Source organism: Phoca vitulina, unplaced genomic scaffold (genome assembly GCF_004348235.1).
Source record: "Phoca vitulina isolate PV1807 unplaced genomic scaffold, GSC_HSeal_1.0 scaffold24, whole genome shotgun sequence".
In the NCBI taxonomy this organism is placed as follows: Eukaryota; Metazoa; Chordata; class Mammalia; order Carnivora; family Phocidae; genus Phoca; species Phoca vitulina.
In genome coordinates, this window is record NW_022589727.1 from 18,449,820 (window position 1) to 18,462,479 (window position 12,660).

At 44.0% G+C, this 12,660-nt stretch overlaps 1 protein-coding gene across 2 annotated transcripts in view; it reads left to right on the forward strand.

Moving 5' to 3' along the window:
* Positions 1-11,618: 11,618 nt before the first annotated feature.
* ANKRD29 (ankyrin repeat domain 29) overlaps positions 11,619-12,660 on the forward strand; it is a 57,299-nt gene continuing 56,257 nt past the window's right edge. For both annotated transcript variants that reach the window (XM_032421301.1, XM_032421302.1), the window contains exon 1: positions 11,619-11,772. In XM_032421301.1, coding sequence (XP_032277192.1) covers positions 11,752-11,772 — 21 coding nt within the window. In that variant the 5' untranslated portion in view covers positions 11,619-11,751. The remainder of the gene's footprint in view (positions 11,773-12,660) is intronic.

The window sequence follows — 12,660 nt, forward strand, 5'->3', positions numbered from 1 at the left end:
CCTCAGGGCAGTCTTGCTGCTGGCTTTGCAGTCCCATTAATTGGGCTATTGCCTTTTTCCTGTGTGGTTTTAGGCCAGCCAGTTTGTCTTTATGTGTTTGGATCCCTCATCTGGAAAACAAAAACGAAACGAGGACAAGGACATCATAAAGGTTAAAGGACACAATGTATGTGAACACGTCTGCTGCAGGGTTGGAATGAGCCCCAGCTGGTGCTCATTATCATTGCCCTTCACCTTGTCCCTGCTCCCTGACCAAGCTTCTACCATGCAGTGTACTAGCATTAAACCCGTAGGCGGTAGAGTTACAGACATGGGGTTAAGTCCCAGGTCCCCCATCTACTACCTTCTGTGACCTTGTGACTTTGGGAAAATTAAATAACCTCTCTCGGTCTCAGTTTCTTCATCTGAAAAACTTTACCCTTGGTGTGAGCTTTGTGAATGTTGAATGAAGTCATCATTATAAAGGGTCCAATGCAATGCCAGCTCATAGTATGCCTCCAATTATCTAGCTATTGTTATTTTTATGCCCTGTTTTAGAAATAGTCTTGACGCATTGTGTCTGAATTTCTGTCCAGGGTCCTTCCTGGGATCTTGGTTTCTCAGAACCTGGAAACCTTCCTTGCTCTTGCCATCAAATGCCAGTCCTGAGCAATTGCATTTCTGCTTCTACCTGCTGCCCCACTTTTTACCTTGCCAGAGCCCCAGGGTCTTAGAGGGCCTTTTCAGGACTTCTGTAGAAGCTCTCACTGCCCTAAGATCCTCTAGTTAGCTGGTCTACCTTGCACACCACCTACTCTCTTCCCCCAGCCCTGCAGGACACTGTACCAGCCTCCAGGCTTCTTCGCTTTCTGTAGAGAGCTCGATGGATCCCAACCCCTCAGTGAGCCTGACTAGCCCCAGGAATGAGCCAGAGTAGACTCTGGACCACCTGCTGAGCCCCAGCTCTGACAGGACTTACTATGGAAAAACTCAGGGCATTGATCCCATCCTGGGCTGGGCATATCACTGTGGTATTATAATGCTGGTACCAGATGAAAGGCAGATGTTCTAAGAACAATTTTGTCTAGAAATTGTGTTTGATTGTGACTCTTCCCAGTGCTTTTGCTTACATTTCTCCTTCTAATGAAATCACTTGGACTTCTCCCCCATACCCTTCCACTTTCTGCTTGTGGTTCCTTCTTCTGCCCCATTTCATTTGTTGTGGGAACTGAGAATCCTACACCTACACAAAATGCCCCAAACCTGGAAGTGTTTGAATGAAGGGCTGTGATCTAAGCTTAGCTTGATCTGCACCTCTTGGGGAGTGGGGAGTGGGAGGGGACATTGTGTGTACAAGGACAAGGTCCCTCATTCAACGTCATAATTCCAGAGCACCCACACACACACACACACATTCACACATATACATACATGGAGCACCAGCTAATTTAAAATACATACAAACACACAAAAAGATGGAGTCACAGACACTTAGCAGTAATTTTCAGGACCCTCAGGTTTTTTCCAGCCCCATGTTGGGACCAGTGATGATAGGTCTTTGGGGGGTGGGTGGGGAGGCTCTGTTTTCAGTGAAGCCCTGATGGTGGCCTTCATGCGACAATAGGATAATGCCCTTTATTGTTGCCGGTTCAGTGGCCTCCCTTACAAACTAGTAGCACGTGCCTTAGATTCCTGAATAAAAGAACCACACAAACATAGACTCCAAATCTCATGAAAGAAAAGAGCAGCAGAAGCTTTGGTTCTATATCTGAGAAGCTTGTGGATCCTCAGATAATCTGTGACCATTCATTCATTCATTCATTCAAAAATATTCAGTGAGTACCTACTATGTGCTAGGCCTGGACATGACATGACTGGGAAGAGAATGAGGCAAACACAGTTTCTGATTCCACGTGGCTCCCGCTGTAATGTTCAGTCTCACTGAAGTTCCTGTAAGCCATCCCACCTCTCAGCTGTAAGAAGCCCACCAGGAACCCTCGCTGAAATAATGAACCTCCTGCCACACTTGAGATTTGCACAATTTTTAAGATACAGTTGGGCACATGACATCTAATGGCCAAACAAGAGCCCCCAAAGCCAAATGTGAATAAAAACATTATATTCTGCATTTTCAACTGTGGAGGGAAGGAATCTGTTTTTCTTCACAAACAAAATTAAATTTGAAGTCCATTCTCACTCCCATGTAAGGCTGTGAGAGAATGTCCATAGCATGGGAGCTTTCTAGTCCATTTTCCCTACGGACTGAACTCAGCTTTTTTTGGCTTCTCTTAATGGCTTTGGTGCAATTAAAGATTAAGTGAAACAATTGCCAACTTTGCAAATAATTTGGAACTAAGTCTGTGTGTATGTGTCTGCTACACTTTTGCCCTTTATGGGTTTAGCAAGTGGGTAATAAAATGTAAGGAGTCAGCGTAGGTACATTAAAAGAGAATGCTCTCACACGGCCCCTCCTCAACCCCAGTGGAATGCTAAAAGCAGCTCCAGTTAGGATGCACCTCTTCTGGGCGCATCCATAATAGAAGCGTTTATTCCCCAGGGCCAGATCAGTGAGAGGGTACTTTTCAATCATTAACCCAACTGTCTTTAAATAAATGTTAGATGCCGAGGAAGCTGGGAGAGACACAATCATGCTAAGCTTCCAAATGAAAATCCAACACTTCAAGCAAAAATCTAGGCATCTGGCTAGGAGGTGAAAGCTGCGGGGCTGGCTTTTCTACCACAGTGCTTGGTCCACTGAGTCACAGATGAGGCTCCCAGAAATCCTGCCATGTAGAGCTCACGGTTCACCACGAATTTTAACCCATGCAACTGCAAGTATTTGATGGAACTGTGCCAAAGGCAACTGGCCCCCAAGAAAGCATCGTCAAACCCTATCGTGGAAGTGAGGGAAACCTAACATTTTGTTACATCACTACAATGAATAATAAATGCAAAATTACTAGAGTATACCAAAAAGCAAAGTATAAAAAAGGCCTGGGTGGCTCTTGGTTTCTCAGGGGAAAGTGGGGCCATTTTGCAAAGTTCCTCTACATCAGCATGGCCCTCCTCTCTTTGGGGAAAAGAAGTACAGTGGAATCTTCATACAAAGACAAGCCAGGACCAGGACTCCAAGCGCCACTTGACCTGAGACAACATTCAGATGCCTCACGCAGAAGGAGAGAGAGCTCGCTTCAGCAAGCATGCAGAGCCAACTTTATTAATTCATCAATGAACACTAGAAAAATTTTAGCAAATGAGATCCCAAAGAACATTCTTTTCAGAAAATATGATAAAGAAGAATAGATTGTCAAAGGAGGAATCTCTTAAGAAATGGATTCAGAGGAAATATAGTTAAATCAACAGCATTATCTACAATATACTAATTACAATGAAAAGACCCTGCAAAGTAGATACAGCATACCAATAGCATCCCTGGCATACTTTAATATCAGACTCAACATTTTTTTTAAAGATTTATTTACTTATTTTAGAGGGAGGGAGAGAGAGAGAGAGGGAGAGAGCGAGCGAGTGAGCAGGAGGGAGGGGCAGAAGAAGGGGGAGAGCGCCCCAAGGAGACTCCGAGCTAAGCCCAGAGCCCAATGCAGGGCTTGATTTCAAGACCGAGATCACTACCTGAGCTGAAACCAAGAGTTAGTCATTTAACCAACTGAGCACCCAGGCACCCCCAGACTCAACCTTTTAAAAATTATTTTCACCAGTAAGAATGGCATTAATTTTTCCCTTTTTTTATTAAGGTATAATTGACATAACATTATATTAAGTTCAGGTGTTCAATGTCATGAATCAATATTTGTATATATTACAAAATGATTACCACATCTGTCCAGTTAACCTTCATCACCATACATAGTTACAAATCTTTTTTCTCCTGATGAGAACTTTGAAGATCCACTTTCCTAAGTACTTTCAAATATGCAGTACAGTATTATTAACTAGAGCCACCACACGGTATATTACATCCCCATGACTTATTCATTTTATAACTGGAAATTTGTACCTTTTGACCTACCTCACCCATTTTACCCACCCCCACTGCAGGCAACCACCAATCTGTTCTCTGTGTCTATGAGCTTGGGTGTTGCTTGTTTGGTTTGGTTTGGTTGGTTTTTAGATTTCGCATATAAGTGGGATCATACAGTATTTATCTTTTCCTGCCTGATTTATTTCACTTAGAACAATGCCCTCAAGCTTCATTCATGTTGTTACAAATGGCAGGATTTCATTCTTCTTTATGGATGAGTAATAGTCCAGTGCGTGTGTATGTGTGTTTGTGTGTGTGTGTGTGTCATATGTTCCTTATCCATTCACCCATTGATGGACATTTAGGTGGTCTCCATGTCTTGGCTATTATAAATAATGCTGCAATGAACATGGGGGTGCATGTATGTTTCCAACTTAGTGTTTTGATTTCCTTCAGATGAATACCAGAAGTGGAATTGCTGGAGCATATGGTAGTTCTATTTTTAATTTTTTGATGAACCACCATATTGTTTTTCACAGCAGCTTCTCCAATTTACATTCCCACCAACAGTGTGCAAGGGTTATCTTTTTTCCACATCCTTGCTAACACTTATTATTTCTTGTCTTTTTGATCATAGCCATTCTAATAGGTGTGAAGTGATATCTCCTTGTGGTTTTCACTTGCATTTCCCTGATGATTAGTGATGTTGAGCATCTTCTCATGTACTTGTTGGCCATCTCTATGTCTTTGGAAAAATGTCTATTCAGATATTCAGCCCATTTTTTAACCAGATTATTTGGTTTTTGCTTTGAGTTGCATGAGTTCTTTATATATTTTGGATATTAATGGATTAATGGATAATTCTTTCTGTTTATTCTCCCTTCTCCTAGTCTCCATGTCAAATAAGACAAGCTAATGGGTTCTGTTATAATCGTCATTCAATTTAGAGTAACAATGCACCACAATGTTCAAAAGTCACTTTGTTTTTTTGCAGTTTGGTTTTTATTGTTGTCACTACTGATGGTGTCATTCTAATTTCCCTTGGTCTTCTCCGAAACACACCCAGCTCAATCCCAGGACAAGCACCATGGTCTTAGGCACATCCCACCTGGATGTGTTGGGACAAAAATTGTGTACTTATGTCTTGGAGTAATTCTGCTTTTCCCTTCCTGGGGTTCATAAGCAAAAAGTTCAAGAACATAAAATTCATAAAGCCAACTATGGGCAGTACTTGGGGTCCACAAATATTCCCTCTGCCCCACTGTGTAACAATGTCTCCCTCCTCCTGATGACCAAGGTCAATTACCTTGATCACTGCCAAGATGGTGACTCATCTTTTCACTTGCTGCCCCTATACACATGTGCCCATCATGCCAGCACTGGGGAGGCCAATGATAGAGGATGGTTGATGTCAACTGGTTAAGTCATTTTGTCTATTTGGTCATTTAGCACCTCTCTTATGGTGAATGCTCTTCACTGAGAATTAGGATGCAATACAAAACTCTTCACATTTTCTGCCTACTCCAATACGTTCACCACAGGCCTCTACCCCAGAGCTTCTTCTCCCCCATCTTCCAATCTAACTCCTTCCTAGGACCTGAGCACAGGTCAAGCCGTTCTCCTCTGCCCATGAGTCATATATAGTCTAACCTTTTGCCACTTCTCTCCATACAAAGTGGATGACCACATCTTCCAGCTGAAGTTCTGTTTTTCCAACCACCATCAAGTCTTAAGTGGGACTGTTGTGCAGCCACCATCCATTTTCAGCTTACACCCATATCCATCCCCCCATTGTAACAGGAAAGCCACTAACCAAGCCCCAGCTCTTCCCTTCTCCATCGGGTTGTCTAAGGGCTTGCCACAAAGAGCAAGTGCGAACTGGAAGAGAGGTGCTGGTGACCTGCTCATGCAGGCTTGCTTGTGCCCTCTGACCCTGCTCAGACTTGACCCCAGAGAGGCCACTCCCTTCTCATGGTGGACTGTTTCTGGGTCCACCAACCTTATGACAGAACCTAGTTCAGAATGGGAAGTTCTAGCCATGTGGCCACTTGATGTCCACGGTCAAGCACTCTGTCTATCAGGGCTCCATAGCATCCTGCCATGGGTTCTTCCTGGGCTCTATCTACCCCCTGGCTGTGTGGGTAGTCTCCCATTTAAGTTCATGTCAGGCTTCCGAACTATTATAAGAGGAGAGTTCTAATTCCTAGTTCTACCGTTGTTTACATGATTTAACCTCACACTTAAGCTAACTCTGCTCCAGGTACCCGCTGGAGAATAAACCTCAAACTGAGCCACTTGATGACTCAAGGAGAACGGTACTTATACAGGACCACCCACGTGTCAGGAATCCACCTATTCTCCTGAAAGCCAGCCCAGCAGATGTTGTCCATAAACTGCACTATTTTGAGTTTTCCTGAAGTCCTTTCATGTTAGGTTGTCAGTTTACATAAAGGAATGTCCCCAAAACAGCTCCATGAAATTCACCGATGCATTTGCCATTAAGATGTTATTGAGGAACAGAAAGTTAAAAATAGAACTACCCTATGATCCAGTAATTGCACTACTAGGTATTTACCCAAAGGATACAAAAATACAGATTCAAAGGGGTTTATGCACCCTTATGTTTGTAGCAGCAATGTCCACAATAGCCAAACTGTGGAAAGAGCCCAGGTGTCCATCAACTGATGAATAGATAAAGAAGATGTGGTATATATACACAATGGAATATTACTCAGCCATCAAAAAAAATGAAATCTTGCCATTTGCAATGAGGTGGATGGAGTTAGAGTATATTATGCTAAGCAAAACAAGTCAGTCAAAGAAAGACAAATACCATACGATTTCACTCACATATGGAATTTAAGAAACAAAACAGATGAACATAGGGGGAGGGGGAAAGAGAGAGAGAGAGAGAAGGAGGGAAACAAACCATAAGAGGCTCTTAAAGATAGAGAACAAACTGAGGGTTGCTAGAGGATGGTGGGTGGGGGGATGGACTAGATGGGGGATGGGCATTAACGAGGGCACTTGTTATGATGAGCACTGGGTGTTATACGTAAGTGACAAATCACTGAATTCTACTCCTGGAACCAATATTGCACTATGTTAACTAACTAGAATTTAAATAAAAATTTGAAGAAAAAAAAAGATTATTGAGGAAACTGTGCATTGTTCTATATGGTTTCATTTTCCTCTACTATAGCGGGCCTTCTGTCATGCAACCGGAGAGTTTTGATCTTAGGGACACTGGTGATCCTGTCCCTCTCCTACATTGGTTGCTAAAAAGCTTAGAGCCAAGTGTGTGTCCTTCCTGCTTCCATTTTTATGTTTTCCCTCATTCATGGCTTTCTATTATCTTTCCTATTTTCAATTTTCTCCATCCCATTTTTAAATTTTTTATTTTATTTTTACCATTCTATTCTATATATTTATTTAAGAGAATTTGAATATTGTCTGGCAGGAGTATAAAAAAGCAAACAGAGCTTAGTGCATATAAAGTCTGCTTACACAGAATCATTGAGAGCTTTGAGAAAAATCTCAAATAATAATTTAACCAGCCTGAATGGAAGTATAAAATTGGCATAGCATTTCTGAAAAGGAATTTGTACTTAGGTATTAGCAGCTTTCACAATTATTTCATATGTTATGGCTCTGGAATTCCAGAAATGTGTCCTAAGGAAATAATAAGAAATGTGGATAAAACTTAGGTACAAAATAATTATTAGCACTATTTTTAATAACAAAAACTAAAAGGAATTTATACCAAGAGAAAGGTCACAACAGGAGAAAAGACTTAAAGGTGTTATAATAGGAGAAAGGCTAAATAAACCACACTATAGCCAATTTTAAATGCAGGATTTTCAAAGACTTTTTAATGCCAGAGGATAATGCCCACATGATTATGTTTAATAATTTTTTAAAAAGCAGAGTACACATAATTCCAGTTATGTTACTACGTGCTTAAGAAAAGATCAGGGGTGTATTTAACCCCGATGACTCTGGGAAATTGTATTACAGGTCATTGTTGTCTTTTGCTTTTTTCTCTTCTTTTTGTATTCTGGATTGATAATCAGAAAAAAAATTCATCTGACTAGGCTAAAGTTTCCACCTCAAGAAATTTATTGAGTAGACAGGCAAGGATATTGTCTATCAACGGCAAAAATCAAAATCTATGTCTATCACTTGGATTTAGTTATAGGTTGGGATATTGCCTATCAACAGCAGAGAAAATGCCTATCAAAAGTAATCAGAATCTATGTGTATCATTTGGACACATTGCTCCAGCCCCTTCTCACAACTCCCTGTCAGCAATTCATATACTTTGAGGAATATTATCTGTAACCTTAAGGTTGTAAAATGCAGAACCGGAAACTTCATTCCGACATTTACTCAAATATTTGCATACAAACCCAGTAAGACAGCATGGTGGAAAGAGGAGTTCTATTCCCTTTGCCTGGGTTCAAATACCACTTTCCTACTTCCAGTCCTTGTGATCATGAATAAGTTTTGCATCCACCCTGAGTCTCAATTTCATCATCAATAATAGCTTTCACAGGAGGTTGGAATAAGAATAAATCAGTGACACATTCAAAATGCTAGCACATAATGAGCATTAATCAATGTGGGTGAAGTTCCTGACCCCCTGTCCCCCACCCCTTGTCTCCATTCTCACCCTGTATCAGAATACTTGCAACAGAAAGTGGCTTACAATCCTAAAAACAAACAAACAACAAAACAATATATGGGCACACAGGCATGTCTATACTACATGACATAATGATGTCATCAGATGCTTGCATCTACTTATAATGGTTTTACAGAATATAATATTAAACGTTTTTCTCATTTACATTTGGCATTTCAAAATAAGGACTAAGTATATTGGGCATAAATATATATCACGAAGGCATATATATGAAAATGCACATACCTAATATGATATATATGCCATGGGTGGAGACTAATAAAAATGTATTGATGACTCAAAAAAAAAAAAAAACCCAAAACCAAAACAAAACAACAACAACAAAAGAAAGTGTCTTACACAGCAAGAAGTCCAGGGGCAGGGCAGCCCCCTTTTGTCAACATAGACCTTAGTGACACCATCTGTTTGCCCTGCTACCCTCAGGGAATAGCTTCCCTCATGGTCACAAGGTGGCTGCAGCATTCCAGGCATCATATCCATACAGGACAGTGCCCCAAGGAAGAGAGGACCTTCTCCAGGGTATCTCTCTTGGAAGTAAGGAAATCTTTCTTAGCAGCCCCCAGCACACCTCCTCTCATGTCTCAGAGGTCAGGATTTGTCACATGCCCACACCTAACCCAGGCACTACCACCAGCTTAGATCAGAGAGCTTTGGACAGAAAAGGAGGCTGGGCTCCCCTGAAGCATATCGTAAGATGGAGTCTGGTAGATGCCTGAGCAAAATTAGTGTTCTGATAGGGAAAAGGAAAGGGGTCATGGATGCTGGGGCACATTATTAATTTCACGTATTAGGCCTGTTAAGTTTTGGAGGGGGCCTCTTTCGATGGAGTCGCCTGGTGGTGATTATGAGGGTATTGTTCTGCTTGGGGGCTTTATTGTGAAAATGAACTTAGCGAGGCGTGTGAGCTGATCTACAGGCACATTCTTTCCTGTGACTTCGACAAGAATCCCATCAGCAGCCAGGCCAGGGACTCACTGCCAAAACCAGCTTCGAGCAGCAAGTGTGGTAGTGGAAAGGAAACAGGCTTTGGAGCCAGACAGACTTCATGAAAGGTCTAGCGCTATCACTCATTAGCAAATTACTTCATCGCTCAGAATCTTAGTTGTTCCAGCTGTGCAATGGGCATAATAGCTACCCCACAGACAGGACTCAAAATACATTCTCTTCCCTCCTTTTGCTTAACAAAACTATTAAAGCAAAACCTCCTGTGCTCACTCTTACATAATAGTGCTGCATGGCAACTTCAAAACTGTCTCATCCATAAACACCTAAGGCAGGGAAAAGTTTCGAGTCTTTCTTGATTTAAAAACTTGAAATTTTCTATCAAATTTTGGAATATTTTTATTTTAAAATTAAGCAGAAAGCGGGGCAGCTGGGTGGCTCAGTCGGTTAAGTGGCCAACTCTTGGTTTCAGCTCAGGTCATGATCTCAGGGTGGTAAGATGGTGCCCCACGTTGGGCTCCATGCTCAGTGCAGTGTCTGCTTGAGATTCTCTGCCTCTACTTCTCCCTCTGCCCCTACCCCTGCTTGTGCACTCTTTCTCTCTTTCTCAAATAAATAAATACAATATTTAAAACAAATTAAGCACAAAGTAATATGATTTATCTATAACAGATAAACATTTTATTTCATCCTGAACTTTTGTTTTATTTTTCTACTTTTGAATTAAATGTTCATTACCAATTGAACTGAGAAGAGAGAAAGAGGCACAGAGGTGAGGGGAGAATGAGTAGATGCTTACAGTGTGAGCATGTGAGACATCTACTTTTACTTTAGCATTTGAATTTTCTAAAAAGGCTATTATTGCCTTTTATACTTTAAAAACAATATTTTTTAAAAGGTTTTATTTATTTATTTGACAGACAGAAACACAGCTAAAGAGGGAATACAAGCAGGGGGAGTGGGAGAAGGAGAAGCAGGCCTCCCACTGAGCAGGGAGCCCCATGTGGGGCTTGATCCCAGGACCCTGGGATCATAACCTGAGCTGAAGGCAGACGCTTAAGGACTGAACCACCCAGGCGCCCCTAAAAATAATATATTTTTTAACTTAAAAAAGTGTGATTCTTCCGCTTTTACTTCCCCCAAACCAACCCTGGGCAAGCAGCAAGGCAGTATGCATGAGGGAGTGAACAGCTCCTGAGATACTCCAGCTGTTCAGCAAAAGGCCCAAAAGGAACGGCGACTGGTGTAACCAAAAGGAGGGGGCCATGAGTAACATTCCCAATTTTGCCCTTCACCTTCAAAAAGGAAAATACCACATATCACTCATTCAATCAAAAGGCTTGTTTCCCAGCTCTTTCCCAGGAGGAAAACAAAACAAAAAACACATTATTAGAAAAGAAAAGGAAGAGAAAGAAAAGAAAACCTAAAACGACAGAAATAAAAATGAAAACTATTTGGAAGGGTGGTGGGAGGATGGGTGAATTTTTTTCTCCTGTTTCATCTACATCATCAATGTCTGCTGTAATGAAGGTTGGGAGTCCTCTGATGCAGACCATGCTCTTTTGGAAGATGTGTGAGGTGTGGGATGGGGGTAGGTGTGTAGTGTGTATACGGGGATGTGAGTGTGGGAGTATTACGTGTAAATCTGTGTGTGTGTATGTGTAACAGGAATGCGGATGTGCATGGAATGTGTGTACGAGAAAGCGTGGGTGCGTGCTGGGGAGTGTGGACCGCTTGTGTGTGGAACGTGAAGAATGTGCGCAGTGTGGCGTGTACCCTGGTGTGTGTGAGACTGCGGATGTGGATGTGCGAGCAGTGCGGCGTGTTGGTGTGTGCGTGCAGAGTGCGCGCGGTGCCAGCGGAGTAGAGCGTGTGCGGGCTGGGGGCGGGGCGGGCGCGGGCAGGTGCGTGCGCCCCGCGCAGCCGGCCCTCGCCCCAGCGCCCCCGGCGGCCCCGCCTCCGCCCCCGCGCCCGCCCCGCCCCCGGTGGTCCCGACCCCGCCTTCCCCGCGTGGCCCCCTCTGAGGCTGGAGCGCGCGGCGCGGGAGGCCTCCCCACTGCGGAACCCGGCGGGGAGGGGAGGGCGGCCTGGGGCGGGCGCCCCGCGCCGGAAGCGTGCCGGTCGCGCTGGGGTGGCCGCGGACATGTGGAGGATGTCCTTCAAGGTGAGCGCCGCGGGCTCCGGGAGGGAATGCCGGGCCGGGCGGCAGACATGCGGCGGCGGGCCCGCACCTGCGGAGCTCCCGGGGTCGCCGCCGCCGGCGCCGCGGGGCCCGCAGGGTGGAGTGAGCGCTGCCCTGGGTGCTGGCGGGGGACGGGAGGAAGCGACCGGGCTGGGATGGCTCCTGTGGTTTGTGGTTTGGTTGTGTGGGCTTTGCTTGAAAGGCTTTCGGTACTTACGGCCGCAGGTCCGGGGAGCCCGCCGCGGGGCGAAGGGGCGGCGGGGACTGTCGCCGGGGTAACGGGCGGGGGCGGGGCGGGGAAGAAGCCCGCGGTCTGCGCTGTCCTGCGGCCGCGCCCCGGGAGAGACCCGGGCTGCGGCACCGATTCCCGATTCTGCGTCCTCGTTTCGGAATGCTAGCGGCACCACTGTCGCCTCCTCTCCAGAGCACTTTTCGGACGCCGAAGCTGAGTGCCCCAGCAGAGTGCAGCTGCAGCTGATTACCAGGCTGCAGGGTCCAAAGGAGTCTTGTCTTAAAAGAGTTTAAAGTCATCCCATTGAATCCTCACATTTCAGTATGAAAGTGATGATCCTTGATTTGCCTCTATTGGAAGGTCTTAATACAAATAATTAAAATGTATTGAGCACTTAAAATGTGCCTGACTCTGAGCCAAGGGCATCTGGGCGCATCTTCTGAATCCTCAGGAAGATCCATGAAATGGTACGTTCGTGTGTGTCTCTCCTTTTTTTTAATTTTTTATTTTTTTAAAGCAAGAAGACTAAAACATGGTGGAGTTAAGTAATTCATCACGGTCTTGCAGCCAGTACGTGAATGGTGTTAACATTGAAACCCTAATGTGTCTGGCTTCCGTCTCTTACAGTAGCTCATGTA